The 12,696-nt window shown below is 35.3% G+C and overlaps 1 protein-coding gene across 1 annotated transcript in view; it reads left to right on the forward strand.

The window, feature by feature from the left end:
* NBAS (NBAS subunit of NRZ tethering complex) overlaps positions 1–12,696 on the forward strand; it is a 156,322-nt gene that overhangs the window by 89,821 nt on the left and 53,805 nt on the right. The window contains exons 41-44 of the mRNA XM_030945947.1: positions 3,694–3,923; positions 6,771–6,881; positions 10,105–10,355; positions 12,295–12,629. Of these exons, the coding sequence (XP_030801807.1) occupies positions 3,694–3,923; positions 6,771–6,881; positions 10,105–10,355; positions 12,295–12,629 (927 nt within the window). The remainder of the gene's footprint in view (positions 1–3,693; positions 3,924–6,770; positions 6,882–10,104; positions 10,356–12,294; positions 12,630–12,696) is intronic.

Here is a 12,696-nt window from a genome sequence, read left to right on the forward strand (position 1 = left end):
AAAGCTTTACAACCTCAATCTAGAGAGGTCCACAGTGTCAGTTTTGTCTTTGAGTGATTATGAGTGGATTGGCCTCCAATCTAAGCAGTTTTTCTGATCAGTTTTTCTGATCATTTCTGTATTGCAGTCTGTAGATTATTTACATTAAAAACAGAACCAAAAGAATAATGTTATTTATAAGCAATTGGATGGATTCTTGGTCTTAAAAGAAGTAAGCAAGCCAAATAGCCTTACAGTGATCTATTATATCACTGATAAAGTGTTCAAAGTAGAGCGTTTTATTTTTTATTTTGTTATTTTGTTACTCTTTTTTTATTAGTATTACCATAGTTGTAAAATTATTGCCACTTCCTGAGCAGGAGAGGAGCAGCATAATAGCTCATACATTTTTTTGTTTTGTTTATTTGTTTCTGATGTGCATGACTGAATTAAGTCTTAAATAGATTGGAAAAGGAAAACAGGCATACCAACTTGCCATGAAAAAGCCAGAAAAGTTGAAGATTAATTCAGGAGTAAGAATGAAGACATTCCACGATCAAAATCTCCAATTTCTTTATAAAAACCAGTGTTACTTTTATACTATCACAGTGGCACACATGCTGAGGGGCTTCACTGATGTCACTGCCAGAGGGTGATCAAAAAAGAACTGCTTTAAAACATTTACTCAGGTGGACCCTGAATCCCTGCTGAGGGATTGATAATAACCAGTGGGGCAGTAGGGATAGAAATATGACCTGTGCTGAGTAAATGGCGTGTAAGAACATGAAATTAAATTAGCTTTATGCTGAAGTGATGTGTGCTTTTTCTTTTCTCTCCATTTTGTTTTTTTTTTTTTCCCTAATTCCTAAGTAAGGCCTCTGTCAGCACAAATATAGTGTCAGCCCAAGAGCTGAGTGAAATGCATTGGCAGGGGGTTCCTGAGGGATTTCCTCTGGCAGTGCTAGGGAGGCTTCTGAGTTAAGGGTGTTAATACATTTGGGTCAGCTCTTGTGGCTTCTTTGGAAACTTACTCTGTACAGTTTGTGCATGTAAACTGCCCTTCCTGCATGATCACAGGAGGGAAAGCTTTTTTCAAACATCTCTCTAGAAGTACTGGAGGAGATTATCTGGCAAACTGGGGAGTTGGACACCTAAGCACAATTTCTAACTGGCCAAAGGACTCTGAAAAACCAACAGATTTGTGTAGTAGCTCTTTGGGGGCTGTTGGTGTGGTTTTTGACAGGTGATGTTATAAAGGGAACAAGTTGAATATGGCATCTTATTGGTCTTACTTGTCAAAATTAATTTGTATTTACACAAATTGCTGTTTGTTACAATTTGAAGAATGTCCAAGAATTGAAAAACTCTGTGAATGTTGTAGTAAGATTCAGACTTGACTGATTTTGCTGATTTTCTTCATGGCCAGGTACTGTTACTAGCTAGTTGTTATGGTTTTTTCAATTAAAATTTGTTAAAACAGTTTTTGAAAACTGGTGATGCAGCTGTAGTGATTTTTCTCTCTTACTGTTCATTAGAACAAGCATTATGTCTAACTGAATTAACTATTTAATGGATGTAGAAATAGTTTTGCTTTTCTTCTAAAAGATATGCATTATTAAAAGTGTGAAGATGTTAAAAATGAATACTTAAAATTAAGAAATACAAGTTCAATACATCTTGATACCAAACAGAAGACTGTGGGATTTCTCTAATTTTGGATTCAAATGCTGCGATAGTTTGGGCCATAGGTTTTTTAAGAGATAAGAGGATAATACTTGATTGAAAGATTTCTGGTGGTGAACAGAATAAGACAATCTTTGGAAACTACTTGCAGTAAAAAATCTTCAGTTGTATTGTCTTAATCTAAATGTATAATTTTTATTTTCTAGATTGAATAGTTAGCACTTTATTTTGCCGTAAATATCTGGGGTTATATATACATGGGTATTCACGTAGTATCAGATTCTTTTATTCTAAATTTGACATTAGTAAGACCAATAGACCCCAAGACATTATTTCCAAATAAGGTCCTTGGGACCATAAACAGGCAGCATGGAGGATTACACACAGGTGCTTTTACAGAAGTATAACAAATAGGGCCTTAATGGAGAGAGGGGAAAGCTAACAAAAGAGAGCAAATTTACTCCCATAGGTTGTCCAAGGAACCTGCCTTTCTCAGTGCACTGGAGGTTTTAGGCAGTTATGTTAAACATGTTTCCCTGTCTTGCTCTGACTTACCCTGTCTCCATGCTCTGTTTTCTAGTGTATCACATAGACTGAGATACCAGGGTACATAATAAGCTGTGGATGGGTTTCCAGCTGATATAATTGTGTTGTAGAGGCACTACTCTGCTTGCCTGTCTCTTTTTCTGAAGTTTTATTATTCTAGTACCGATCTCCTAAGCAGCCTTGAGAGAAGTGCTGCTGTTGTTTATAAAACTAATGAGTTTGCAATGTTTAGAGGGCTTCAGAAGTGTAGAGTGGAGAGGAAAAAGGATGCCCTGTAGCATTTAATGTGACTTGGTGAGCAGCCTGTCAGTTAAGATACTTGGAAAAAAATCCATTTAGAATGACCAACAAGTCACAGAAAAAATAAAGCACGCCTCAAGGTTTAAACTTCTGGTGCATGTTTTACCCAGCTGTGCACTCAATGTTCACAAGTTTATCTTCTAATGTAGCAGAATAATTCTGTAGTAAAAAACTGATGTATATTGCTCGGGTACACTCAACATTTTTGAGATCACAGCAGTTACATCAATTGTTTCTCTTAGGGAATATTTCATCTACACTGACATCCTAAAGTATTTTTTTGGTGGCTCTTTTGGAGGTACTCCTTCCTCAGTGGATGCCACACAGCAGTCACAGTGCATTTTTTGGCATTGAGCTGCTGGTGCCCTCGTTTTTCATGGAAGAGAGAAATCAAGCTATCGAGTAAGCCAAGTGTTTAGATGTTACACAGAGCTCTGTTCAAGTGGAGGTGCCTAGACACAGCCACTGTCCAGACGCTGAGGTAAATTGGAGCACTCCACAGAACATGCATTCATTTTTCATGCTTCGTGTTCTAAATTGTTGCTTTGCTATGAGGATTTTTGACTACAGAAGTTAATGGTTTATAACAGATGCACTTGGTGTGTAATTTCTAACGCAGAAAAATAAGTTTTATTTGTGATTAAGGTATTTTGAAAAGTCAGGTTGCTTAGTTCATAGATGATCAGTTTTATTCTTTGAAGATTCAGGGTGTAGGCAATGCATCGAGTAATTTGTGAATCCTGCAATACTTCTTTGAAAGTATTAGTTCTCAACACTTAAAAGCTATTCCTCTCTTCAATCTTGTATCAGAAATTCAGTAACTTTTCTTTTACTCAGTGTTTGATCAGTCAGTTACTTAGTTTCAATGTAAATAAAAATGAGGAATTTAAAAACGAATAAATTCAGTCACAGTGAAACATTTGTTACTGTTAATTTGGTGAGGTAAGTTTGGAGTTTTTTAAAATATTTGTATCATATGGAGTAGTCTAAAACATTCCAAAAGGATAAATTATGATATCAGAGCACATGGGCCTTACAGAAAATTTTAAATTTTGTTTACTTAAAATTTCTCAGAAATGGAAACAAATCTCCTAATTTTGAACACAAGGATCAATTACATATTGATAATTTTTTGTTCTGTGTTAACAGGGATTTTTTTTAGTTTGTTGTCTGTTATTTTTGCAGGCTGATCCAAAAGAGTTGATTCAGATGGTCACAAAGCATGTTACTCAGTATGCCCAGGCAGACTGGCCTGAAGAAATCACCAGTTTGATAAATCAGCTGCATTACTACAATGAACGACTGCTGGACTTCACTCAGGCTCAGACTCTGCAAGGACTTGGCAAAGGAGTGGACGTGCAGAGATTTACAGCAGACGCACAGTACAAGAGAGAAACAATACTAGGATTGGCAGAGTAAGTAATGTGTATTAGGTTTGTTTTCTCTGTTTCAGAATAGAATAGCTTTAAGCTTTAAATTAGGAGAGTAAATAGAAAGTAGTACTGACCTTTAGAGAGGTAATTTACTTGCTTTTGAAATTTACACTGTAATGCTGCTTCAATTGGAGCTTTTTCTGTGTAACTGCTCTACTTAAATGAAATGTTGCTCAAATAAATGGACTTATAATTGAATCTATAACTCTTCATTTACTGACTTCTAATATTAAAATTAATCAGGGATTAATGAAAGAAGAGCATAGGTGAAGGTTTGGTCTCTTTCTTTCATCTCCTGTAAACCTGCCCTAGCAATCTGTTAAGGTCTGCCCATGCATCAAAGTTTGGAATGAACTATAGTTGAAAAAAAATAGTTGTTAAACTGTATTTTATTCTTAATAATTTAGTTAGGACTGCTGTATATCACTGTATTTTTTCCGTGTAGTCATTTGGAAGTACTTCACCACATACGTTCTGATATTTAACATGCTTTTATCTCACCTTTCAGAAATCCAGAATAGAAAAAAAGAAAGATATAGGATAGTACTTTTCATATTAAAAATACCTTTAATTAATATCTGCATGCAGGTACTTCAAGCTGTGAACAAGTCATGAATATGACTTATGTTTTAGGGACAGTCACAGCTGACTAGTTGACAGACTGTCAGAGGAAGAGTTCTCTGCAATTAGAAGCTTTAAATATAATCTCAGATTTTCAGCTGATGTCTGCATAAAGCTTTTGAAGAACAAAGCTGATGCTTTGTATCTGTGCAATCTGTACCTGCACAGATTTTGTCACTGCATTCATAAAAATAGCTTTTAATCGTCTTTTAATTAGAATTGCCTGCTTTGTATATATTGTTACTAAGCTCATCCATCTAGTGTGTCAGCAGGTTACATCTTGATGACTACATACAGCAACTTCAACACAAGTAGTCTTCTCTTATTACAGATACTTACTTTGATTACAGCAGGATAACTTACATTTTAACCCAAGAGTTTATAGATACTGTCTCTTGTAAAATAAAGTAAATATGAAGAGAAAGTTTCTTACAGTAAGTAGAGGTAAAAACACAATATGAAAGGGTTAGAAGTGGCACTTCCATATTGGGCAGTTGCAAAGATCCAGTTAATTACTTGTTCAGCTTGCAGCTTCTTTGCTTTAATCCTCTCAGTGGAGTCTTAATCTGCATTTTCTAATGGAAAAGATGCACAAATTCAGTGTAATTGTGTAGCATATTTGTTCTTATTTTTTAATTAAGTGCCTCATGTTTTTTAATCTTTTATGAAGTGCTGTTTGAAGGAACAACACCTGGAAAAGATTGCATCTTATTTACCAAACAGCTTTGAACTAGAAGGAGCAATTTGCTAAAACTAGCTAACCAGTAGTAGTCTGTATTATCTTCTGTATTTGGTGTATATCTTTGGAAGCTGTTGTTTATTGAGTTTGCACCACTCTTGGGTAAGCAACACCAAAATACATCCAAAGTGTGCCTGTGCTCACCTTCAGTGAGGTTTCCTTTGGCAGTCCTTGGACTCAGACCAACAGGCAGGCAGTGCTGGGCATGAAAAAGGGTGTGTAAAAGAAAGCTAAAAGATTCTTTGCAAGGTAATGGACATTTTTTCAGCTTTTCATTGTGCAACAGCTGCTTGCTTTTGTCATGACCTTGACAATGAATAAATTGCTTGTACTGTTCTTCATTTATATGGTATAATTTCCCTAAACCACCACTGCCTTAGGCTGCTGCTGCTGCATGCCACTCTTAGACAGAAGGGGAGGATTGTGGTATAACTTATAAAGTTCCAGGAGGAAAGGATCCCACTAGTTCCAGGAGACACTCCTGATTTGTATGATTGACTGGATTATTTTGCAACTGAAGCATTTATACCATCTTCCTCCTTCACTGAATCACAGGATGGCTGAGCTTGGAAAGGGCCTCTGGAGGTCATCTTGCCCAACCTCCCTGCTCAGGCAGAGCCTCCTCAAGGATTCACATTAAGTACATTCTAAAGAAGTTGTTCATGACAGGCCTATGAGGAAGTAATTACACACAAATAATGTTTTTCTTGCAATTATCCTGAAGAGAAAAGATTGAACCCAACCAAACTGAAACCAAAACCCAAAAATCCCACCATCAGCCTTAACAGCCTTTATGCCAGCCTAGAAACAAGAGCCGTTCATCTCTGTTTGAACCCAACTATACTGGATTAGTAAAGATTAGTATGAAGTTAACTTTAGGCTTTCATATTTTACCATATTCTCCATCTCTTCTTTTGTCAAAGAGTTTATGCACTAACAGAAAAGCAGTTTTTAATATTTTAAGACAGAATGAGCTGGACATCTTCACACCTTTTAGTCTACAAATACTGGAAGTGTTTTTGTCTGTGAACTACTAGGAAGAGCTTTGAGGATTTATATATGAGTTGTGCTAAAACACTGTAGGTGTTGCAATGAAATCAAATAAATGCTAACTGTGACGAGTTACATCCTTCATCACTTTGTAATTGAAATGGAATGAAAACTGAGATTTTTATTTTAGCACAGGGTTGAGTAGAAATTGCCATTGAGAACCAGTGCTTATGGAGTTGGTTCCTGTCTTTGAATTATCTTTGTAGCTTTTTTCTTCTTTTTTTTCCCCAAATGGAGCACTGAGTAAAAGTAAATGCAGAAAGACATGTTTAATGTATTTTTATTTAAATTTTTTTCTATGTTCTTGTTTTATGAAAAAGACATAGTAAGTTTTCTAACATAAGCATTTATTTTCATATTACATCTCATAGGGCTTAACATAATTTTCCTTATTTTCTCTCATACCTGTCCTCTACCAGGACACTTGAAGAAAATGTCTATAAAATTGCTGTTTCTTTGGCTCAGCGATACAGTGTTCCACTTTGGGAAGTTTACATGACCCATCTGGAATTTTTATTCACTGACAGTGGGTAAGTTGTCTCCTCTGCAAATGCACATACAATTCTGTTACACAGAAATAAATGCTAAAGTATGACAGAATTTAATTATATTGGGAGTGGAGTTTGGGTTGTTTGTTCATTTGTCTTGTCCCATACTTGGGATAGTATGGGAATATTTGTCTTTTCTACATTATGCAAACTGCTGTTGCAGGCAAGGTTAAAACTCCATGTGTGTCTTACTGTTCTTCAGAGTATTCCAGGACTTTGTTTCAGTGTTCAAGTTTCCATAACTTTGAATGTTTAGTTCTCTCTTGCAGTAGCAATTTATCCTGTAGTTACTCTGACAGTCCCTGTAATATATCCTGAAACCTGATAAGTTTCTCTTTTACTCTTTTTTTGCACTTTATTGACCTCTATTCTACATAATAGAGGAAATAAATATATCCCTATTCACATTGTGCATCTGTTCATATTAGTTTCATTTTTTGATAGAAGTGGGCTTTTTCTTTTAACAATGTTTTACTGAAACTGTTCTAGCCTAAAAAGATTATGGCAGACCAAACCTGGCATTGGTGTGGCATAAGGGGAGGGGTGCTTATAATGTTCATTCCACAGTGGCTTTAGGGTCTTTATTTTTAAATTTATGTATTTATTTCTTTTAACCTCTTACATCATGTCAGGCAGTTTTTGCCTACTGAAAGAAGAATAAACCCATTTGATGGAAGACGAAGCTACTTGCCTGAATAGCACATGCAGATGACAGTGATGTAGAACTCCCTGTGTAATGCAGCAGCTCTTACCTCCTGTTCTGACAGATATGATGAATTAATTTGGTTTGTTTCAAGTGTTACATTCTTAAACCACCTTTAGCTTGCAGCAGTGTTGGTACGTCTCTTAACATTAACTATTAATTAAAAAAAGCATTGAAACATTTTATAAAATGTGACGCATAAAAAACAAAGCCTAGTGAATTGTCTGGGGAAGATGAAATAATGTTCTGAGATTTTTCTTCACTTCCTCCAAAAAACAGAGGAGTCATACCCTCTAAATTTTGATGCTGCTAAATTATTTACTGCTTTAAACAAAACAGACAGTCAGGATATAAACATGGCAACACTGGGCGTAGTGTGAAAGAGCCAGCTGCCTTCTCTGGGACTCAAATATTACCAACTGTTTTGCAACAGTTTTCTGTTGTTTTCTTTGTTCTTGTCCTCCTTGGCTTAGTATTCATAGAATTCTGAAATCACAGAAGTAGAGAGTAACCTTATTTTCTCTAGAGAAATTCAAAGAAAGTCTTAAAAGTTGATGTATAATAGCATAATATGCTGCTGAGCATATTTTTGTATCATAATCTCATTTTAAAATTGATTGACAGCAAATGACCATTACAGTATATTTGAGTCTTGGGATTATGGCATTAATAATAGATGTTTCATTATGCATTCATTCTGAACTGAAATTAAGTTTATTCTAAGACTTAATCCCTTTAACCAAATATGCAGTATTTCTGTAAGCCATTTTACATAGGGAGAAGCTCAAAAGAGCTTCAGAGTTTGAATTAACATAGTTTGTATTAACTATTCTTTTGATTATTTGGTGACAAAGAATTATGACTTTTTTGTGAAATATGAGTCTGAAAATTGTTCAGAATGACATTTTATAAAAATTAAGGGGAAATTTAGTTATTTCTTTTGAGGAATCTGATCACATTTGATTATCAAAACTCTATAAAATGCAATTTATGATATCAGCAACACAAACTTTTGTCTATCACAGCACCTCTTGTTCCAGAATCTTTCTGAATAACACCATAACCTCTTCTTATCTGCCCATAGCCCTGCCCTAAAAACACTGCAAACATCTGCCAATCCTGTTTGTATATTTTAATGCTCAACTAGCTTTTAGTTTGAACTTCGGGTATGAGCGCAAAAAAATAGTCATATCACAGTCTTGAAATACATCAGGTCCAAGTGTCTGCTTTCTCCAATATGAAGAGTTGGATGGTACTTTATTTCTATTAATATCATACTTGTTTTTGTTAATATTGTAGAAAAATTAACAAATGAGAAGAATCTGTAGAATTAAAAGAATGCTTGCAATGTTAACCATCTTGGGATAGGTCACAGATGTAAAAATAACTAAAAAAATCTTGTTCTCCCTAAGAAATCAGTTAATTTTTAAGCTGAGAAGGTTGTCTTTGTGGTGTTTGCTATAACAAAATGATCTTTAAGAATGAAACACAGACATTTTACTTGGATATTAAAGAGAAACACTAACTTACAGCATGTGTATTTGGGAAGGAAATGATGAAATTCTAATTTAATGAGTTTTAAAGTAGAGGAGAATCAAATGGTATAAGAAGACATCAGATTTCCAAATTAAATGTACTATCCTAATGTACCGTATGATTGGACTCTGGCAGGACTCGAGGTAGGAATCATTTGTAGGTTACTTCTTTCCTCAGATTTATGTAGAACTTTGAGTTGAGAAAGATAAACTTAAGATGATATGCACCTATTTTTCTCCCAGCTGAGGGAAAAAAGAGTGATTATCTTTTGCGTATTCAGCTGGAGGTGTCTGAATTCATACTGTGAAAGAGCTAATATATTCTTTTCAAAAGATTCAGGAAAGAGTTTCCTGAAGCAGTGAGACTGACTGATGTCAACCCAAGGCTTACTATATTTTCATAAGCTTTCGTGGATGACAATTTGAGAAGCAACTTGTTAAACTGTCAAAGTCCTGGTAAACTGTCCTAAGCATGAATAATAGTGCCAAACAGATTAATTGCTGAGCAAGAGCCAATTTTCAGTGATAATATCTCTCAAGATGTGCACAGGTACTCATCAGCTACAGAAAACAGAATGTAATGGATTGGAAAAGCTTCTGACTGGGCAGTAGGATCTTTGAACATCATTCAGCCACAAGTGGCTGGTTAGTTTGTTTAGTAAAGTCTTCCTTCACACATGTCCTGGATGTATTTTACCTTTTACATATAGCTATACTCACAGATGTGAAGTCCTGCTTTGAATTCCACTTCAGTATTCATAACCCTTAATCTGCATGTCCAAGGAGGTAACAGGATCAGGAAATACAAGAGTTGCTTAGCTTTTGTTTATAGAGTGTACAATTATCTAAGTGTTTGTGAGTGAGACCCTAGAGAGAGGGAAGGATTGTCCTGTCTCCCAGGTGTGCAGCTGTAAGAGTCTTTCATGGCACATCCAGGCCTTTAAGCAAAAGTTATTTCTAAACACAGGTTATCGACACTGCAAATAGAAGAAAGAGCACAAAGTCTTGGTCTGTTTGAGACTTTGAAAAGCAGTCCTGAAACCTTTCATGAACACATGGCTAAATATGTTTACCCAAGTATTGAAGGCCAAGATCACCAGCGGTTGCTTTACTATTTTACACTCCTGGAAAGCTGTGGCTGCTCAGAAGTGGTGAACCATGCTCTTAAACCTGAAACTCACATCCGACTCCTGAAAAAATTCAAAGCAGTTGCACCAGGTAAGAGAATACCTGTTTGTTTTCTTCATAACTGTATTTATTACTTTGTTATGTAAGTATTGGCATGATTATGCTCAGCTGGTTTATGTTTTCCTGGTAATTGTTTCTTTTCTGTGAGCAAAGGAGATGAATACAATTAATATAGTCGCAAATTCTTTATCTTTGTTTTACTGGAAATTTATTTGATCACAGCAAGAAAAAACAAGAGCAGGTTTCTGTTAGTGATGCAATTTAAAATGATTGGTGCTATTTCATAGTGAAATTTTAAATGAAAAATATCAAGTTCCTAGAGTATAATTTTTAACACTACAAGTTTAACATGAATATTCTCAATGGGCTTAAGAAAGTTTACCTTTTGAGAGTCTGAATTACAGAATATATTAGGGACTTCATGCATTTTGTGTTTGTTTGTCTGAAAGAGGATAATTTTTTGTTATGTTTTACCCTTGATATTACCTTTTCCTTTCCCAGAATTACAGCAATGTTTGTAGCCCTACATTTTCAGACAATTACTGTAAAATACACCGCTGCTAAGCATTCTGGAACTTGAAATACTACTTTGAATTTGCTTGTTAGTTGGACACTTTCTTGAATTTTAGTTGTACAACTGCAAATCCACTTTCAGAATGAAAAATACACACTGTATGGCATTACCTCCTATGAGGATGAATTAATTGATCAGTATTGGAACCTAATTTTTACTGAACACTAACTGTGCTGCAAAGTTTGAAGAGATGGTGCCTATGAATTCATGTATTGCAGGAAGAAAGAAGTCAATTTTTTTGGAGACAAGGGATAACCCTCAGTTCTTGTTGATGTTATTCAACAATCAAGTTCTGTTATGCTTGCCAAAGAAAATTGTGCCATGAAATTATTGTTTCATTAATTTATTTAAGCAATTTATTAAAAAAAAGTCCTGGGAAAATATGTGAGACATAAATTCATCAGTTTGTGTGGTAAAAAATTAAATCTTTGCACTGCATGCCTAATCAAAATTCTCAGTGTTCAGCATAGTTTAGAGATAGGAGTGAAGGAACAACAACTAAGTGTTTACAGCGGTTGCAGGCCCAAAGTGTATGAGTAAGAACATGGCAATAGTAGTCATTTACTTTAGAAATTATATGCAAAGAAAACAAAATAGTATCATTTCTAGAAATACTTCTGTTGTTGGTAAATTAATTGCAAGGATGTTCTTCCTCTGAGAGGCAGAGTAGTAGCATGACTCTTGATTATATAAATATTGATGTAAATGGATCTACATGTCCTATCTCTAGCTGACCTTATTTAGTTTACTTGTAGTGTTAGTGCCTTGCAATATTTTAAATTAATGAAGACTCATGCTTTGACTTGCATGAGGTTTTCTGGGATTTACATTTAAGTTCTAGCATGATTCTATATACTATATATATGTTCTTGCTTCTTTGAGAATCTGCTTTTTTTGGGTTGTGTCATAGAATCACAGAACAATTGGGGTTGGAAGGGACCTTAGAGATCAGCCAATTCCAAATCCCCTGCAATGGGCGGGGACACCTTCCACTAAACCAGCTTGCTCAATGCCTCACCCAACCTGGCCTTGAACACTTCCAGGGATGGAGCATCCACAGCTTCTCTGGGCAGCCTGTTCCAGTGCCTCACCACCCTTACAGCGAAGGATCTCTTCCATGTATCTAATCTAAATCTACCCTCTTTCAGTAGGAACCAATTCCCCCTTGCTGGAGTGATATATAATGTTAAAATATGTTCCATGGATTGAGAAATTTTGCGTGCACCAAGACATAATAAAATCTAAGTCTGTCAGTATTTATGTTTGTAAAAGGGGATGGGCTAGAGTCTTTTTAGTTCTGCAGATGCTAGTGTATTCATTATTTCAGATGTTATTTTGGAGTGTGAGTAGATTTAATTATGAATAACTTTTACCTCTTTCTCCTTCTGTCACTAGGTCTTAATTACAAAAAATTAACAGATGAAAATGAAAACCCTCTGGAAACATTGGAGCCCATCCTTACAAGTCAAAATATCTTATCTATTTCCAAGCTGGCTCCCAAAATTCCTAAAAAAGATGGCAGCATGCTGTCACCAAGTTCTGTTTATACTGTGTGGTTGCAAAAACTTTTTTGGAATGGTGATCACCATCTCATTAAAAAAATACCAGAAACCATGGATGAGTGGCTACATGCATATGATATGTGTTCCAAATATTTTGATAGACTTGATCCAGATGATATTGCTACTTTCATTGATGAAATTACTTTTTCTTCCAAAGCTGTCACAAAGGTAAGGAGATATTTTTAAAGAATTTTAGTCCTCAATTGAAGCATATAATATATGAGTTCAGTATAGT

Source organism: Camarhynchus parvulus, chromosome 3 (assembly GCF_901933205.1).
Source record: "Camarhynchus parvulus chromosome 3, STF_HiC, whole genome shotgun sequence".
NCBI lineage: Eukaryota > Metazoa > Chordata > Aves > Passeriformes > Thraupidae > Camarhynchus > Camarhynchus parvulus.